Source organism: Artibeus jamaicensis, unplaced genomic scaffold (genome assembly GCF_021234435.1).
Source record: "Artibeus jamaicensis isolate MK-2021 breed Jamaican fruit bat unplaced genomic scaffold, CSHL_Jam_final contig_585, whole genome shotgun sequence".
Lineage (NCBI taxonomy): Eukaryota > Metazoa > Chordata > Mammalia > Chiroptera > Phyllostomidae > Artibeus > Artibeus jamaicensis.
The window spans coordinates 10,218,410-10,236,561 of NW_026521894.1; the positions used below are offsets into that span (position 1 = coordinate 10,218,410).

The window sequence follows — 18,152 nt, forward strand, 5'->3', positions numbered from 1 at the left end:
AAAAAAAAAGTGAAGGACAACTTTCCCTATCTGGCAGAGGAAATAGACTTCCAGGAAGCTCAGGGAGTCCCAAAGAAGTTTGACGCAAGGGAGCACAACACAAGGCACATCATAATGACATTATCCGGGATGAAAGATAAGGGGAGAATTTTAAAAGCAGCAAGAGAAAAGGAGACAGTTACCTACAAAGGAGTTCCCATAAGAATAACAGCTGATTTCTCAAAAGAGATCTTGCTGGCAAGAAGGGGATGGAAAGAAGTATTCAAAGTCTTAAAAAGCAAGGACCTACATCCAAGATGACTCTATCCACCAAAGCTATAATTTAGAATGGAAGGACAGAAAGTACTTCCCAGAAAAGGTCAAGTTAAAGGAGTTCATTATCACCAAGCTCTTATTATATGAAATATTAAAGAGACTTATGTAAGAAAAAGAAATTCAAATCTATGAACAGTGAAACAACAACAAACTTTCAACTATCAACAACTAAACCTAAAAAACAAAAACAAACTAACCAAACAACTAGAACAGGAATGTAATACCAGAAATGGAATTACATGGAAGGTTATCAGTGGGGAGAGGGAGTGGAGAGAATGGGGAAAAAGGTACAGGGAATAAGAAGCATAATTGTTAGGCACAAAATAGACAGGTGGAGATTAAGAACAGCATAGTAAATGGAGAAGCCAAAGAATTTATATGTATGCTCTATGGAGATGAATTAAGGGGTGGGGAATGCTGGCGGGATGGAGGTTCAGGGCAGGGGGAATAAAGGGGAGAAAAAATGGGACAACTGTAATAGCATAATCAATAAAATATGCTTTAAAAAAAAAGAAAAAAATCAAGAACTTTGCCTATGGACCTGGAGAAAATTATGCTAAGTGAATTAAGTGTCAGTAAAAGAAAAATACCATATCTCACTTATATGTGGTATCTATTGAACATAATAAATCAATGAGCAAAATAGTAACAGAAGCTTAGATATATATAGACTGACAGATGCAGGAAAGGAGAAGGTGGGATGGGAGGAAAGACGGTGAAGGGATTAACCAAAGAACATTATTCACAATCCAGGGACACAGATAACAATATGGAAATTGGTTTGGGGCAGGGAGAGTGTGGGGCTGGGTTGAGGTGGCAAAAGGGAGGAAAAGCAGGAACTGTAACAGCATAAACAATAAAAATAAAACTAAAAAAAAACTTTGCATCTGGACAAAGCAGGCTGTTGTGTAAATCGTATTCCATGGTTATTGGTGAAGAAGTAAGAGCAACAGACAATCTAGTACAGAAAAGCTTTCAGTCAGCTGCTAACCAATAATAGATTCCTTGACTAAGGCTCCTGGTTCAAAGAAATTATGTGAATTGTCTATTCTACAGACCCAAAATCTAAGTTTATTTGGGAATAAACAGTAAATGCAAGGTCTATTCTAGGTGCTGGGAAATAAAAGAAAGAGAAGTGACATGATCCTTGCCTTTAAGGAGTTTACAACACAGTCTAACAAATATTAGGAGAAAGACAGTGTTTTGTGGAGGGAGTTTTGTTGTTCCCCTGCTCCACTAAAATCTTTTCAAATGCTTTGGCCACCTTTAAAGTAATCTCCTTGGAGGTAGCAAGCACATCCATTCTGAGTGACAGTACATTGTGGGGTTTAAGTGTATAGACTATCTCATTATACTCTAGCTCTGCCATTTACTAACCGTGAAACTTTGGAATAGAACTTAACATCATTTTGCCTCAATTTCTTCATCTAAAAATGTGAGGAATACTTGTAATTCCCACATAACATTATTATAATAATTAAATAAATTAGTATATATAAAGCCCTTAGATCAGTACTCCACACAGAATAGTATTCAATATTTATTTTTTTAAGTGAGTTGAAGAAAGAGATCTGGTCAATAAATGAAAAGTTCCTAACTCAAAAATCCGTACAGTTCTTATGAAAGGAACTCAGGAATGTACATACATAAACATAACCACGAGGTGATAAAAAGTTACAGTGATTTCTCAAAATAAGAAAATAGTATGATCTTTATTACTAAATGAAATGTATGCACATGTTTTCCTGTTGACACATGCAAAAAGGGCTAGATCATTTTACACTAAATATGCAATATATATATATATATATGATGGGGTGGTTTAAAATACAGATTATTTTGCATAAATAAAATTCATTCTGTAGGGGACTCAAAGAAACAGATAGTCATCCTACAAAATTGCTGAAATTGCTACTCAACAAGAGGCCTCTTTGACTGCCAAAGAGAGAGAAACCAAAAATATATAGTTACCTAAAGTGATTTTTAAAAATGAGCTTCAAATCTGAAGTCACCAGGGCACATGTTCCAAAGTGCAAAAATAGATTTACAATTGCTCTATTTCTTCTATGGGCAACTTTGTTTATAGGTATTGAAAAGAACAGGATGATTTTGAAAAATTACTGTTAGTGATTCTCCTAATAACCACTGGCCCATACTATTTCATATACTATTCCAGTAGAAATCAGATCTCCCATCATAAACAAAAATGGCAAACTAACCGCAGTTGATGCTGGTTGAAATGCAAGGACAATTTGACTTCTCAAAACTTGATACCAGGCTGACCTTTGAAACTAATGTCTACCAATGCTACCTCTTATTATAATATTACCTTTTTTAAATAACTCATGTTCTGACATCACCTATTTTTCCCATTTACAAGAAAAATAAAATCTAAAGAAAAATGATTGCAACAGTGTCTATAGGAGCCATACTGTCTTTCCACTCAATGTAAATTTTTTTAGGAACATGCAATTTGCTGGTTAGAAGTTTTCAAAGTCATTTTACAAATCATTATATTTACCTGATGATAAAAATTGCAAACAATTTGATGGGACACCACAGAGGACAGAGTAAATTTCATCTTGTCAGTCTTCAGTTCGATTCATCAAATATGCTTTTGCCAGCCTAAATGACAGGTAATGTGCTGGGTGCTAGAGATAAAAAGGTAAAAGGCAATGGCAACATGGAATGTTATCTAAATAGAATATGGATAAGCATAACATTCATTTGAAAAAGGAAAATCTGTTCTAAGGTTGTCAGGGAAGAGCAGGTTTTGAAGGGGAATTAGAGTGTATCATAAGGACAAGACAAGGAAGAATCGGGACATGTTGAAGGAAGGAGAAAAAGCAGGTGAAAAAGGCAAAAATGGAGATTGAAAACAGCATGATACCGTTAAGTGTAATTGCAGGTATATAAGTTATAATATGTTTATTGGGTTGTTTTAATCTTAACTAAAATGAGTTTGAAGAAAACATGGAAAAGTGATTTACTTTCTTTCCCTTTGGTTAAATAAGCTATGATATAGAAATACTTTAGTTAACTATTATATTCTCATTCTAAGACTTTTAATAAGCTATAGCCAGGCACAGTCTACAACAGAACCATCTAATAGAAATATAATACAAGCCACATTATAAGTTTAAATTTCCTGTTAGTCTCACTTTAAAAAGTAAAAAAAAAAAATACAGGTAAAATTAACTTTAGTAATATATTTTCCTTAACCCAATTACACAAAATATTATCACTTAAATTTAGTATCAATATAAAAATTATCAATTATACATTTTACATTGTTGTAAATCTTTAAAATCCTGTGTATTTTTACACTTACAACACATCTCAATTTAGATGGTAATTTTTTATCTATCAGAAATACTCAATCTGTACTTGGATTTCAAAAAAATTTAGTTGAAAAAGTAGATTCATCTAATTCAAGTTTTTCAAATATTCTTAGAAGTTATCTAGTCACTTAATTGAATATATTTTTAATTAAAATAAAATACAATTAAAATTCAGCTACTTGGTTGTGCTAGCTCATCGGACTAGCAGCAGCTGCATTTGGACAGGTCAGTTCTAGAATAAGTGTGTGTCAAATCTCTAGCCTACAATTAATATTAACAAAAACCACATCAATAAATTAATATCACACATTTTGGATTACCTTCAATCTGTCTTGTTGGGTGTTCATGACATAAAAGCAGAAGGTTCTGAATACTTACTCATTCGAGGCCTTATCCTTCTATTTAAGCAAATAAATAGATTCAAGTGGTGAACAAACTGTGCAAGGGGACAGAAAACTGTTTCGTCATAATGGGGATAGATAGTTCTCTTACTATATGATGGCAGTCACTCCCAAACCATCCACCACACACAAAGAACAAATTTATAAAATATAGGTTCTCATGTTTTTCTAACAAAAATGTTCTTTTTTGTTCTACTTAGGCAAAAGTATAGACATGCTTCATTCATAAAATCATGTAAAAATCTGGAAGACTAAACTAATCACTACATTGCAAAAAGAATATTTCATAAGTACTTCTTATTTTTTAAAGAGAGCTCCTCCAGGAATATCCACCAAGGATTCACCACTCATCCAGAATATTCCATTATTTATTTACCATATCTCTTTTTGAGTGTCTATATTCCAGGTGTTGTGCTAGGCAAATAAATTACAACAGTGAACAAGAGAGACCCACTCACATGGAACATGTGACAAAGCTGTAAGAGGAAAGGTACTGACTGTGATGGAAGCATGCTGCAGTAGTGTTGCTAGATTTAGCAAATAAAAATACACATGCCTAGTAAGCATGGGGCATGCTTATACTGAAAATTTTTTATTTATCTGAACATCGAACTTAGCTGAGTGTCCTTTTACTTCATAAACCTATGTTAGATGGAAAACTTGGAAGTGGAGAAAGGGTGAATGGAAAAAAAGAATGACTTCTTTCAGAAACTGACTTCTAAAAGGAATCCTAGGCAGAACAGGGAAGAGGCCATGAGAAATCCTTCTGAGGGAAACAACGCGGTGCAAACTAAGTACCAAAGTAATTGTCAGTCTAAGAACTGAAAGAGGCAAAGGAATTGGGGTAAAGAAAAAAAATAAAGAGGGAAGAGAGGGAATGTTAGTGAAAGATAAAGCCTGAGGGAAAAGCGGAAGTCACTTTTGTAAATACTTCATACTTTATCGTAAGATGAGTGTGATTCCATTAAAGAACTTTAAGCTGCCTGTTCTGGCTACAGTGTGAAGGATGGATGGACTACAGAAGAGTAGACAGGATGCTGAGACCAGAAAGACAGCTACTGCTGCAACTCAGGATCTCAATAGAACTCTGAATAAAGACAACGGGGAGGCAAACCCATTAGTAACGGGAGGACTAGAACAGAAGAAGACCTAGAGGGAGGAAAACCAGGAGAAGTATACATTATGGAAAACAATGAAGACATAGTCAACAAGTCAAAATGTTTTTTTTGAGGAGTCAAGTAGGGTAAGGACTGAGAAGTGATGCTTAGATTTATCTGTAAGGAAATCACCAGCGACCTTGGGTAGCGAAGCCTCAAGAAATGGTTGAGGACAAACTAGTTGCAGTTGACTGAGCAGATGCAGCGATAGGTACCTGGGGAAGCTACGCCAAAGTCCCACTTTCTCTTCGTCCTTTTAAAAGTTGAGGGTCAAGGACAAGAGCGGAGTTTGGAGATGGAGCAGGCAGTGTCCCAATCAGGCAGAGCAACAGAGCGGGCTGACCGTAAAGGTCCAATCCTTTGCTACAGCACACTTGACTGACACGGCTGGCCACCAAAGACTGAGCGCATAGCGGAGGCCGCGAATCACAAGGGGCAGGAATATCCAGGGCACTAACCCGGAACCGGTTTGGGATTCGACTCCCATTGTGAGGCCAGATCTGAGGCGGGCCGTCAGCCAGAAAGGCTGTACCAAAGGAGCCAATGGGTGAGGCGAATCAAAAGAGCTGCAGCCGCGCCACCCAATAGGCAGTGGCCAGGGGGCGGGCGAGTAGAGGGGCGGGGAATCAATGAAGCATCTTTTTTCTATCCCCCTTAGAGGCTACCGGGCGGTGGTGCAGCAGGGTCGCAGGTGTATATCTTTGTCCAAGAGGACGCGGAGGCTCCCTGGACGGTGGGTGCTCTCGCAGCCGGGAAGGTCCGGACGGGGTCAGCGGCAGGTGGCTATCCGCTTACTCGCAACACAGCTTCGCGCTCTGGCTCTGCGACGTAGCAGGACTAGGACGCTAGGGAGAAGTACCAGTTGGGGCTGCAGCCTGACCTGGGAGGGTGGGCAGGGCCCATGATGCTGAAACAGTACTGCAGAAGTTTGCCAACATTTGATGGGGACTCTAATTCAGTATCCACAGAGAGGACTTTCTTTGCTGGTTGCCTCCTCTCCCACCAGGTGCAGACGCAGCGTTGTGACCGAGTCAGGTGCGCTCCCCCTGCACCCTGATCCCTGGATGCCTCCTGGAAATCAGTTTCTCTGGATTTTCCCCAGAGATTGTGGCTGGGCCTTTCCAAGGGAAGCAGCAAGGAGGGAGTGAAGAATGCTTCATTAATCTGATAACTGGCGACCCTAACTAAACTTTATTTAACCACCATAAGTTTTAGGAAAGAGCATTTTATTAGGCGGGGAAGTTCATTTCCTACAACAGCGATTTTCAACCTTTTTCATCTCATGGCACATATAAACTGTCAGAATTGTGTAGCAAATAAAAAAATATATTTTTTGCTCACCTGACCAAAAAAAAAGAAGTAGGTATAATTTTGATTCATTCACACCAGGTGGCTGTTGTCTTTTTCTTTTTCTTTTTTTCTTTTTCTTTCTCTTTTTTCTTTTTTGTTTTAATTTGAGAATCTATGGGGAAAGAGGTCAGTGCCCTTGACTGCATAGTCAGGTATTATACATGGTTTAAAAATTCTTGCTGCACACCATTGTGCCAACACACAGGTTAAAAGTCGCTGCCACCACATAGGTGGCAGGGGGGAACCGCATAGATTTTGTGATGCTTTTCTTCTTGAATAGCCTGATGAATTTACCCCACACCCCCCCCAGTTATTTTGGACCCAGAATTTACTGCCTAATCTTATTTTGACCTTTTAATCCTGTTTTATGCAGTATTTAGGAGCTTCATTCTCCAGTGTTCTTGAAAAAATAGTTGCCTGGTTATATGATATCCCGTTCGAGGTACATCATCTTCATAAGGATTACGTAAGTGAACTACTTATTATACTCATATGCACTCAGCAAAGAATGACTGTGAAATGGGATTAGGGAAAATGGCTGTTCACTATAATTGGGCATGGAAGGTCTATAAATTTTTAGCAGCTGCTACTACCTTTGGTAAAGGTAGGGACGACCACCAATATAAAACGGGTAGTATTCGACATCTAAAAGAGCATCTTCACATGTTATGAGGCATTATAGCTCCAGCACGAAGAATATTAGCCTGGCATGTAGTAGCAGCTCAACAAATATTTAAGTGAAATACTGGGTAACAGATGACAGAAAACCCAAGCTCTGTTTTATGACTACCAAAATGTAAAGAAGAGGATAGGAAAAAAGCATATTCCTGGAAATAAAGGTTTTACTTTCTCTGCGAGCATAGCTGCCAAATTTAAACTCAGGGTGTATTCATTTTGGTACTTTCTAACATTAATCAGAAGCTGTCAAAGGAATTGTACACAATTAAGTCACGACTGACTAGAAATCTAAGATACAACCTCATATTAATTTCAGTGAGGTTAAAACTGCATCTTAAGTACATTTGGTTAATGAAATAGTCCATCAGTTTAGCACAGAACAAGAAGGGACAAAGGGATACCACTTTTGTGAGGTAGAGTGGAGTTTCAAATTGTTGGGAACAATAGGACATGGAAATAACAATGACTGCTGCCCAAATTTAAAAAAAGATATTGACTCAGGCATAGTTTTAAGAGGACTGTTATTTCTGCCAGGTACCAATAAGTCCAATTACTAAATTGATCTCATAGTCTAAAGAGCAGCAAAATCTGATGGTGGATAGCTGCATAAATTAAGATTCTCTTGGCAACTGTGATAATTTATTATTATATACTTATATATAAATTATAATGTATATGTTATGGTGTAACATTACCTCCATATAGAAGGTAATCTTGAATTTCAAGAATATGTGAATTTTCACATATATTGGTCTCTTGTAGTAAGTTTTCTACTAGCAAAGTACAGATCTTACTGAGCCAACCTTAAAGATATATTGCCATTTGGCCCCAACCTACTTTCTCCCCTTTATTTCTGTCCCTCATTAATCTATTTGTTTTATAAGATCCAAGTCAAATGCATATTTCTTTTGACAATATCCTCGATCCCACCAAAAATTTCTACTTTTTTTAACATCAATGTATTTTGTTAGTACTTCTCTTGTACTTTTCTTATATTCACATTATTTATTCAGTGAAGAAATATTCACTTGCTGTGTCCAAACACTTGACTAGAAGACAGATAATAGCTGGTATGTGTTGAGAACTTACTATATCTTCAGCCTTGTGAGATTCTTAATTGGATTAAGAATATATGGGTTAAATAAATATGTTAAAAGTAATTCCACCTTTTGTTTTTGCTTTACTGTGGCTACTAGAAAAAACTTAAATTATCAGTACATATGTGGATCACATTTTCCTATTGGATAGTGCAATACTAGTGTAGATCCTTGTTATTCAAGGTGTAGTTCAAGGACAGGCAGCATTAGCATCATGTAGGCGTTTCTCAGAAATGTAGAATTGCTGGCCCCCTCCATACCTGCTGAAGCGGAATCTTATTTTAAAAAGAGCTCCAGGCAATTCATAAACATATCTAGCAATATCTTCAGAATTTCATGATTTTTCTTTATTTCTTGATTATTTCTGATTGTGGAAGCTGGTAAATTTTTACATTCATGATTCCCTCTTTGACTCTTGATTTTCTGTATAGAATCATTTGTAGACATTTTACTTTTCTGCTTTCAATGAATTCTTTCACTTCTGTATACTTTTACATCTCTACATTTTAGCAGTCACTGCTTTTTAAGTTATATATGTGAATGGAATTGATATGTATTCATGTAATATGTAATACATGATGTGTGTTCATGGGTACATGTGTGCTGCTACAAATGTATGATTTTCTGGAATCCCAGGAAATCATTAATACTACATTGGTGGTAGAGAGAAATTTCCACTTTGTTTTGTACCTTTAAATAGGTTTTCTAACCAAATATGCGTATTTTGCTTTTTTTTTAAGTTGTCAAAGATTTGCAGATATTTGTGGGGCTTAAAAAAGTCTATGTTTCTGTAATAAAAATTCTCATAAGTATACTTGTAACATAATGTTAATCACCTGAAAGTAAAATAAAACCATTGTACTCTGGCCTACCAAACAGCTTTGGCTGAAACAGAAATGACTGTGTGTGACCCCCAGAGCTGGTGGTCGGGCAGAGTGCCGTAACCTGTTGCAGAGCATAGCAAATTCTGTCTGTAAATGTTCTGAAGTTGAAAATTGAGCTTCTTTGAGTGTACACACACCTAGATGTGCATACATACTCCCTTTCTGATTTTGTTGGCTTACGTTAATTCTAGCGTTTGCACAGGAATAATGTTGTGTTAAGCCATATTCATTCTCTCATGTGGCATTTATCACATATATTCCATTATGTGGCTGTGGTATAGTTTATTTATCTAGTCCTCTATTGATGGATATTTATATTTCTCATGCTTTTGCCTTAAAAATATGATAGTGCTTTGTAAGTGGTTCAATAAACTAAGTAGTCTGAGACCTTTTATATTTTTTGGAAACAAAAAAATCATCCTTAATACATCGTAAGTATTTAATTTGATATGACGTGAACTCCTTTATTTTTAAGGACATCTAGCCTGCTGATTCCATTTAAAAATGTATCTAATAACCTGCTCATCATTGGCCATACTGCCTAAGTAGCAATATAAACCATTTACTTTAAATTTTCTTTTCAGATTTTGTATGACTTGTTGACTGTTATATTCTTTGGCATTGTTATAGGGTGGGTAGTTTATGGGAAGTTTTTACTTAATCTTCATAAGCTGTTTCTTGCCTATATCAGTTTGGGCTGCTTTTTTAAGTATATGCTTCACCCATAGAAGTTTCAGTTTTGCTACGTCTCCTTCCTTGAGCTATTTTGTTTCACATTTCACTCTTTTCCATCCCCCAATCACCTTCTTATTTTAAGTTCTGTTTTTACCTCCTACTGATAGGCACGGTGGTATGTATTGAACGCTGTCTTGAGGGCTGACTCAGATTCACATAGTGGTGGAGCAGTTGTTGGGCAAGCAAAAAGTCAAGTTTTGAATTCAGTAATTCCTTGAGGTATACTGCAATATACATACTAACAGAAAGCGTATTTGGGCTGGTTTAATTATTTAGAAATCAGTTTGCTTCAGTTATTTTATTTTATTATTTTATTTTTTTAAAGATTTTATTTATCTTTAGAGGGGAAGGGAAGGAGAGAGGGAGAGAAACATCAATGTATGGTTGCTTTTCATGTGTCCCCTGCTGGGAACTGGCCTGCAACCCTGGTATGTGCCATGACTGGGAATCGCACCGCAATTGTCTGGTTTGCAGGCCCGCACTCAATCCACTGAGCTACACCAGCCAGGGCTGCTTCAGTTATTTTTTTTATGTGGCTCATAAACATTGTACCTCATGAGGATTCTTTGGTCTCCTCTGGAAGAAAGCCGAATACTTATGCAGCCCATTTGATCACTTGAATTATAATACTAAGGAATGCTAGGCCAGAGTGCTAAGTGAATGTGGTCCTCTAAAATTACAAATCTTCAAGAATGTTCAGTAAATTGACTTGGGATCATATGTTAAAACATTGAGCTTGATTAATTTTTATTAGGTAGCATTTCAGATGTGCAAAAATAATTAGCTGTAAGTGTACTAGTACACCAGCACCCTGACCACTGAACAAAATAAGTTCTAGTTTGTAACGTTTGTCCACTTCTGTGGTGTAAGTAAGGCCATTTTGGCCAGATTTTATAGCTTCCATCATGACATCATTGGATGTGGAACGGGGAAGGGATGTGCACACTAGGCTTTTGCCAGCTCACACCAGCAGGTTCCAACATACCCCTAATTGTTGCATATGTGTTATGAGGCATAAAAGACCCGTGGACCTACCACTTATCTTAAAAACTAGAACCAATAACAGTGATACCAATATTATTGTGACCTTCCTGTTTCCTTTGACAGAATTGTTTCAAGAGTTTGCTTTTGGTGCAGTAATTACAAACTTAATGTTACTTGCTTAGAGTGTGTCATGAGCTATTCTGTCTTTTAGTAAATACTTTAATCCACAGTATCTCTATGAGGTAACACTATTATCTCACAAATAAAATTGTACATCGGGAAGTTCAGTCACTAAGACCACACAGCCAGGAAATGGAGAGCCAGGTTTCTAAATCAGAAAGTCTAACTTTGTGCTCATAACCACTACACACGCTGTGTCTTTTGATGCTTTTAATTTATAAATACATTAACTTAATAGTCTAGTGACAAGAGGCTTATATTTGACTCTAAGTGCCCTATTTACCTAAGACAAGATCAAAAGTGCTACTATTGATGATATGTTCCAATTTAGTGGATTTCAATTTTATTAAATATATTTTGGAAGTCTACATTAGAATTGTTTGCAAGCAAACCAATTCTGTTCTTTTTGCATGCTTTGCCCTTTTTATGGGGATGTGAAATTGACTGACTTTTCGGAAGTTCATTTTCTGCTCTGACAAAACTTCTCTCTGACCTCCATTTCAGCAACAAGTGGCAGGTCAGGAGATGATTATGCCACAGAAAGATAGTGATGTGCATATTTTTGCTGACGTTAATTAGATACATACAGAATCAATTAAAGATTACTGTGAACTTGAAAAGGAAAATTGTATAAAAGTTTAGTGAAATCATATAAAATACCTTTTTATTTGAGTTTAGAAATAAGGAATTTGTGTCCTAAGTCCTAAACAGAAAAGACTCAACAATGATTGTGGAGGCGACCACTTTCGAGAGATCCCCCCGGTGCCATGGACACACGTGAATGGATAAGAATATGGCCGAGAGATGATGAGATCTGTTTGGTGGTGAGGAGGCGTGGGCTGTGGCCAGTTTCTCTCAGGAGAAAAAGGCCCTGAGTGCCTTTCTCCATAGCCTTTTATTGGGTTGTAACACACAGGAATACAGGGCAGCAAGGATCAAACAGCAGATAACATTTCAAAGAGGTCTGAGGGCTTACTATGAGTCAGTGTCTGTCAGGAAGAGAGTTGCAGAAACTTTGGGAGACATACTCATTTCCTCTTGGACCTTTATCATATGAATGAAAGCACTCTTAGCAGAGCAGATTTCACAGGTTTATCAGCAAGTCTTTGTGGTGCCAGATTTTTCCCCAGGGCATGCTCTAGCAAGGCAAGGAGCTGTACCTCTCCACATTAGGTATCCAGGCTTAAGGGGATTAGAGCCAGGAAGCGCTTCTCCCAGAGAACATGGGGACTCAGGCTTTGACAAAAGGGGGGGGGGTGAGAGTCCATTGCTGTTTGTTGCAGCCCCCTGAGTCCTTCCATGAAGGCCTCCCAGGTGATGGAGTCTGGCTTAGGTTGCCCCGCCGCTGTGAGGGGTCTTATCTGTCATTGACTTCTGACCAAGCTCTGGGGGCAGGGATAGGAACTGAGGCAGTGTTTGCTACCAGAGACAGGCTTTGTCTCCTGTGGCTGGCATTCCAAAGGTCATCTCTCGCCCTTAGCCACAAGGGGTAGAGATACAATTCCTAAAATCAGGCAGATGACAAATGATAAAAAATATTTGTGCATGTTTTCAATTAAATTTAGTTAGCCTTACTCAGTTGTTATATCTTGCTTCAGTAGAAGGTACTATTTGAATTGTCGGTTACTAGAGAAATATTTTTCACATTGATAAATTTTTGAATTGACCAATGTCACAAACCAGTGTAGAATGAAACCTAACTAGCTGAAGCTTTGAGGTGTTTTTTCTGCCAATACACAGGCCTTATCTAGACCTGCCACATGCATAAGAATCTGCTCTTTTTGAAGAGTAGAATCTACTAAAAGACTTGAATCTCAAAATTTAGCAACAGATTTCTAAGATTTAGTGATTACAAGCTGCTTATAAAATGGAAGGAAGAGTGACCTAAGGGAACATGGATATAAGTTCCATCATTTAACTGGCTGTGAGATGTGCAAATTATTTAACTTCTCTGAATTTTATTTATAACTACAAATGCTAGTATTTCACACTCAGTGCTGTGGTGGCGATTAAATGACAGAACATGAAGCTTAGCGAGTATTTGGTATGAGTACTTCATGGTGGTAGGAAATGTTCATGATCACACAGTGATTGAGCTGGAAGGGCTCTCTCATTCTGTAGGGGAGGAAAAGTCGGCTCTGTCACCGTGATCAGTGGGTGAATTTGAAGTAAAACACATGGTCTATGTGCATAACCCTTACTCTTTCTGAGCCCTTGTCACTCATTACCTGCTTTTAAAATCTCTTTTCTAGGGAAAAGATTTACTGAACATCTTTGCCAACTTCACACTCTCCCCATAATGCAAAGACTAGAACACAGAAAACCACATTTCCATCACCATTGTAATAAAGGATGTAGGCTGTGCTGTAGATTCTGCCAATCACATGCACTTGTTTGAGGCTTGAAATCAAATTGTCCAAGGGATTCAGGTGTGTTAAGCATTGCCTTATATTGGAGTGAGTCTAGCACAGTGGTTCTCAAGTTTTAGCATGCACTAGAATCATCTGGAAGGCTTACTGAAGCACAGATTACTAGATCCTACCCCTGAAGTTTCTGAGTCCGTTGGCCTGGGGTGGGCTTGAAACGTTTATCTTTCTAACAAGTTTCAGTTGTGTGTACCCTTTTTTTGATGCTTTGACAGTATGAGTTCTGGAAATTAGAGAAGCACTCTGTCTTGCATCTATCTAAGAGAAATGTTTACAAGAGGATCTTTCCCATTCAGAGTTTATATTGAAATTTTGACATGAATATTTTAAAATTAATTTCATGGCATATCCAAGTATAGTTAACTTGCCTGTATCACGATCTTCAGCTTTGCTATTAAAATGGCTTGGTCTGACAGGGGTGTCCAACCTGCAGCGTGCTGCCCAACACAAAATCATGAATTTACTTAAAACATTTTTTTTTTGCTTATTAGTTTTGTTAGTACTTAATGTGTGGCCCAAGACAACTCTTCTTCCAGTGTGGCGCAGGGGCAGCAAAAGGTTGGACACCCCAGGTAGGATATGACAAAGTACTGCCTTTCAGAGAAAGGCAAGTAATTACAGGCATTAACTGGAAACAATTACAGTGTTCAGTTCGTTTTGTTTGATGTTGGGAGCTCTTGTTTAGGTGGTTTGGATTGAAGGAGGGGAGGATTTGGTGAGCATTGAGGGACAGAATTTCAGTGGCAAACCATGAAGACATGTGTTGGTCTCCACAAGGTTTAAGAATTATATATATATTTTCTATTTTAATTGGCGATCTTTTTCTGTAACAGATGAATTAGGTGGAGTGGCTGGGGAAATCTTTGCCACTTTTATGTTACCCCTTTCATTCTCTTGTTTCCTTCCAGTACTTTTATTGTTTGGGGACATTATATTTTAAGCTTAGAGTTTATGTGTAGGGTTAACCTAAAAATGAGTTTTAAGTATTTGGAAAATAATAAAATATAAGTAGTTGCCATTTCTTTGACCAAATTACATTGCCTTAAAGTTGTTTCTGAATTTTATTGATTTTGTAGCACAGCCTTTCAGTGTTCCTCTAAAATTATTCTCCAGGGTCTGAATTTTCCTTTTGGATATCTCAAACTAGTGATGATTTTGGCAAAGAAGCCCATTCCTTCACTCTAACATTATGCTGTGCCTGCCATGTGCCAGAAACTCTGCTAGGCTCTGGGGAGATGATGGTGAGCAGAAACCTTGCCGCCTTCATGAAACTTCTAGCACAGTGGGGAATAGAGAGACCCTTGGCTATATGTCAGCACAAATGTAACATTTAGACAAGAAAAGAAAGGCACGTTTGTAGTCATAGCTTTTGTTAGAGTGATTTGATGTGTCAGGCAAGGCTTCCCTGAGGAAGGGATGTCTAGTTCGGGAGCTGAAGCTTGAGGAGGAATTAGTAGACCAAGAAGGAAACAATCAACTTCCTGGGCAGAGGGAACAGTGTGTACAAACGCACTGAAGAGGGAAGGAGCTGGACAAGAGCGAGTGACTAAAAGAAGGCCAGAGCAGCGGGAATGGAGAGGATAGACTGGGGAGAGCAGGGTAGGAGAAGGAGCTGGAGAAGTGGGAAGTAGGTTAAGAGCAGACATTGGCAACTAGTTAGGAATTATTACGGCAGCCCAGGTGAGAAGATGGTGGTGCTGGCAGGGAGTTTTGAGCCGTATTTAGAGGTGTTTTTAAAAAAAAGTTTGGTATATTGCCCTGACTGGTGTGGCTCCTTGGTTGGATATCTTGCTGCAAAGTGAAAGGTCTCTGGTTGAATTCCATGCTTAGGTTTTGGGTTTGGTCCCCGGTTGGGGCGCATACAAGAGGTAACCGATTGATGTTTCACACATTGGTATTTCTCTCCCTCTTTCTCCCTCCCTTCCCGCTAAAAAAATAAATAAGTAAATATTTTAAAAACTATATATATAGCTTATTGGTTGAGATGCATTGCAGATGTTATGGATTGATTTATTTTTACTTTTTTCTCTTTAGGAATTATCCAGGCCGCCTTTGCTACTAATGGACAGAAAACTCTGATTTAAACAAAGGGCCAACAAGGGATTGTCCTTGATTTTTGTACTTCGTAGCATTCCTCAAACTCTTGTCACATCTGCTCTTACAGTAAAAACTGCATTTAAGTCAGAAAAATGAAGCAGTTGAAAAGGAAAAGGAAAAGCAATTTTAGTGTTCAAGAAACTCAGACTCTTTTGAAGGAAATTACAAAAAGGAAAGAAGTCATTTTTTCCAAGCAGCTCAATACCACCATTAACGTGATGAAGCGAATGGCTTGGGAGGAGATCGCGCAGTGTGTGAACGCGGTGGGGGAGGGGGAGCAGAGGACGGGCACGGAAGTGAAGAGAAGGTACCTTGACTGGCGGGCTCTTATGAAGAGAAAGAGGATGAAGGCGAACATTAAGCTGGTTGGTTCTGGGTTTCCCCTTCCCTCATCTGATTTAGATGACTCTCTTACCGAAGAGATAGATGAAAAGATTGGATTCCGAAATGATACAAATTTCGATTGGCAGAATGTGGCAGATTTTAGGGATGCAGGGGGGTCCTTGACCGAGGTCAAAGTGGAAGAGGAAGAGAGAGATCCCCAGAGTCCTGAAGTAAGTACTGGCCCATGAGCCTTTTTATTCATTTAAGGTCTTCAGTTCTGATGTGCAAGTTAATGATAGTGCAGGAGCAGTTAAGAAGTTCCCAGATGTTCAGGCTAACTTAGAACTAGCATATAAAGTCACTCTGGTTTTTCTTTATATCATTAATCTTTTTACCTAAATATATTTCTCTTGATTATATGTTAGTGATATCAGCTAATTCATTGTAAATATTCAAAATTCAAAGTGAATGGTTTTACGTCCTCAGGACAAAAAGCTTTTAAGGAACATTGAAATAAATCAACAACCATGAAATAGAAATAATACTGAAAATTGTTCTTGTTTTTTTTTAGTTTGAAATTGAGGAGGAGGAAGAAATACTGTCATCAGTCATACCAGATTCCAGGAGGGAAAATGAACTTCCTGATTTCCCCCACATTGATGAGTTTTTTACTCTAAACTCAGCACCATCGAGGTCTGCCTACGATGAGCCCCACTTGCTTGTGAACATAGAGAAACAGAAGCTAGAGTTGGAAAAACGACGGCTGGATATCGAGGCTGAGAGACTGCAGGTAGAAAAAGAGCGGCTGCAGATTGAGAAAGAGAGGCTGCGGCATTTAGACCTGGAGCACGAGCGGCTGCAGTTGGAGAAGGAGCGGCTGCAGATTGAGAGAGAGAAGTTGAGGTTACAGATAGTCAGCTCAGAGAAGCCGTCTCTGGAAAATGAACTGGGTCAAGGAGAGAAGTCCGTACTTCAGCCACAGGACATAGAAACAGAGAAGTTAAAACTTGAGAGAGAACGCTTGCAACTGGAAAAAGATAGGCTACAGTTTTTGAAATTTGAATCAGAGAAGCTGCAGATTGAAAAGGAGCGCTTACAAGTAGAGAAAGAGAGACTTCGAATTCAGAAGGAAGGACACTTGCAGTGATTTCTGTAGGCCTCCATTAACAAATGTTTGTAAACCATAGGTTTTTCTCCACATCAGATAATGTGAAAATGGTCACAGGATTAGCTGTTTTTCCCCTCGTTTAATGTCGGTGTTTTCAGTAGGAAAAGATGGTTAGTTATATGTGGGTAACTATATACTTAAGTAGTATATTATATGAAAATATGTGCCCTAGCATAAACAGTACAGCAGGAACTATTATGCTGAACTCCTTATATTAGTAAAATTACATAAGTGTGTGTAATCTGTGTACTCAGAGTTTACAATTATGTCTGTAAAATTCTAGCTCACTGGTTGTCAGGTGGGGGGTGATTTTTGCCCCCAGAAGACACTTGGCAATGTTTGGAGACATTTTTGGTTTCAACACTGAGAAGCAGGGCGGGTTGCTGCTGGTCTGTGGTGGGTAAAGACCGGGGGTGCCTGCATCCGGCAGCGCAAAGGACAACCCCCACAAGAGAGAATTGTCCAACTGAAAATGTCAGTATTGCTGAGGGTGAGATAGGCTGACTGTGCACCTCTATAGCTTTGTTTTATAGTTTCAGAATAGTAAAACCTCAGATATTTATGTGGGTAGTTCCTTAAATGGCCAAAAACCTTTAACTATGAAACATTACTGTGTAGTAGATAGAATTTAGGAAGTGATGAAGATTATAGGTATTTTATTTCCATGTTTCTATCTGTAACCCAGTTCAGAAAACAATAGAGGGAACATCAGAGATTGTCCAAAATGAATCACTTTGAAAAGCAGGTCATTCATCTAAGTAGTGGTGCTTTAGAAGCAACACATACTTTTTAAGCTTTAGTTCCCTTTTTTCTTGGGATCCATTTTTATAGCTTAGATTTAAAAAAAAACAACTTGTCTTTTCAACCATGTACTAAAATTTTCAGGTGAGTGAATGGGTTGAAGCTAGTGAAAATGGTAAGAAAATGGTACCAGTAGTCTATGAGCTTGAACTCAATGGTGATTATTTGATTTTTAAGATAAATAATAGCAGCTATTTGGAGGGAGGGTAGGGGG

General features: G+C 38.2%; 1 protein-coding gene across 2 annotated transcripts; it reads left to right on the forward strand.

Annotated features, from left to right (window-relative positions):
* The first annotated feature begins 5,874 nt into the window (after positions 1-5,874).
* Positions 5,875-17,643, forward strand: MSANTD4 (Myb/SANT DNA binding domain containing 4 with coiled-coils). Of its 2 annotated transcripts, none has more exons than XM_037161644.2 (4): positions 5,875-5,947; positions 6,938-7,030; positions 15,583-16,199; positions 16,541-17,643. In XM_037161644.2, exons 3-4 carry the CDS (start codon positions 15,738-15,740, stop codon positions 17,114-17,116), a joined length of 1,038 nt encoding a protein of 345 aa, XP_037017539.1. In that variant the 5' UTR covers positions 5,875-5,947; positions 6,938-7,030; positions 15,583-15,737; the 3' UTR covers positions 17,117-17,643. The 2 variants fall into 2 exon arrangements, with proteins under 2 accessions (XP_037017539.1, XP_037017540.1); XM_037161645.2 differs by having other exon boundaries at positions 5,880-6,249.
* The last annotated feature ends 509 nt before the right edge of the window (positions 17,644-18,152 follow it).

Bases quoted from the DNA above. Each gene is read 5' to 3' on its own strand.
- MSANTD4 (XM_037161644.2), top strand. From the start codon at position 15,738: ATGAAGCAGTTGAAAAGGAAAAGGAAAAGCAATTTTAGTGTTCAAGAA. The intron at 16,200-16,540 runs GTAAGTACTGGC...GTTTTTTTTTAG, and splicing joins GAGATCCCCAGAGTCCTGAA to TTTGAAATTGAGGAGGAGGA.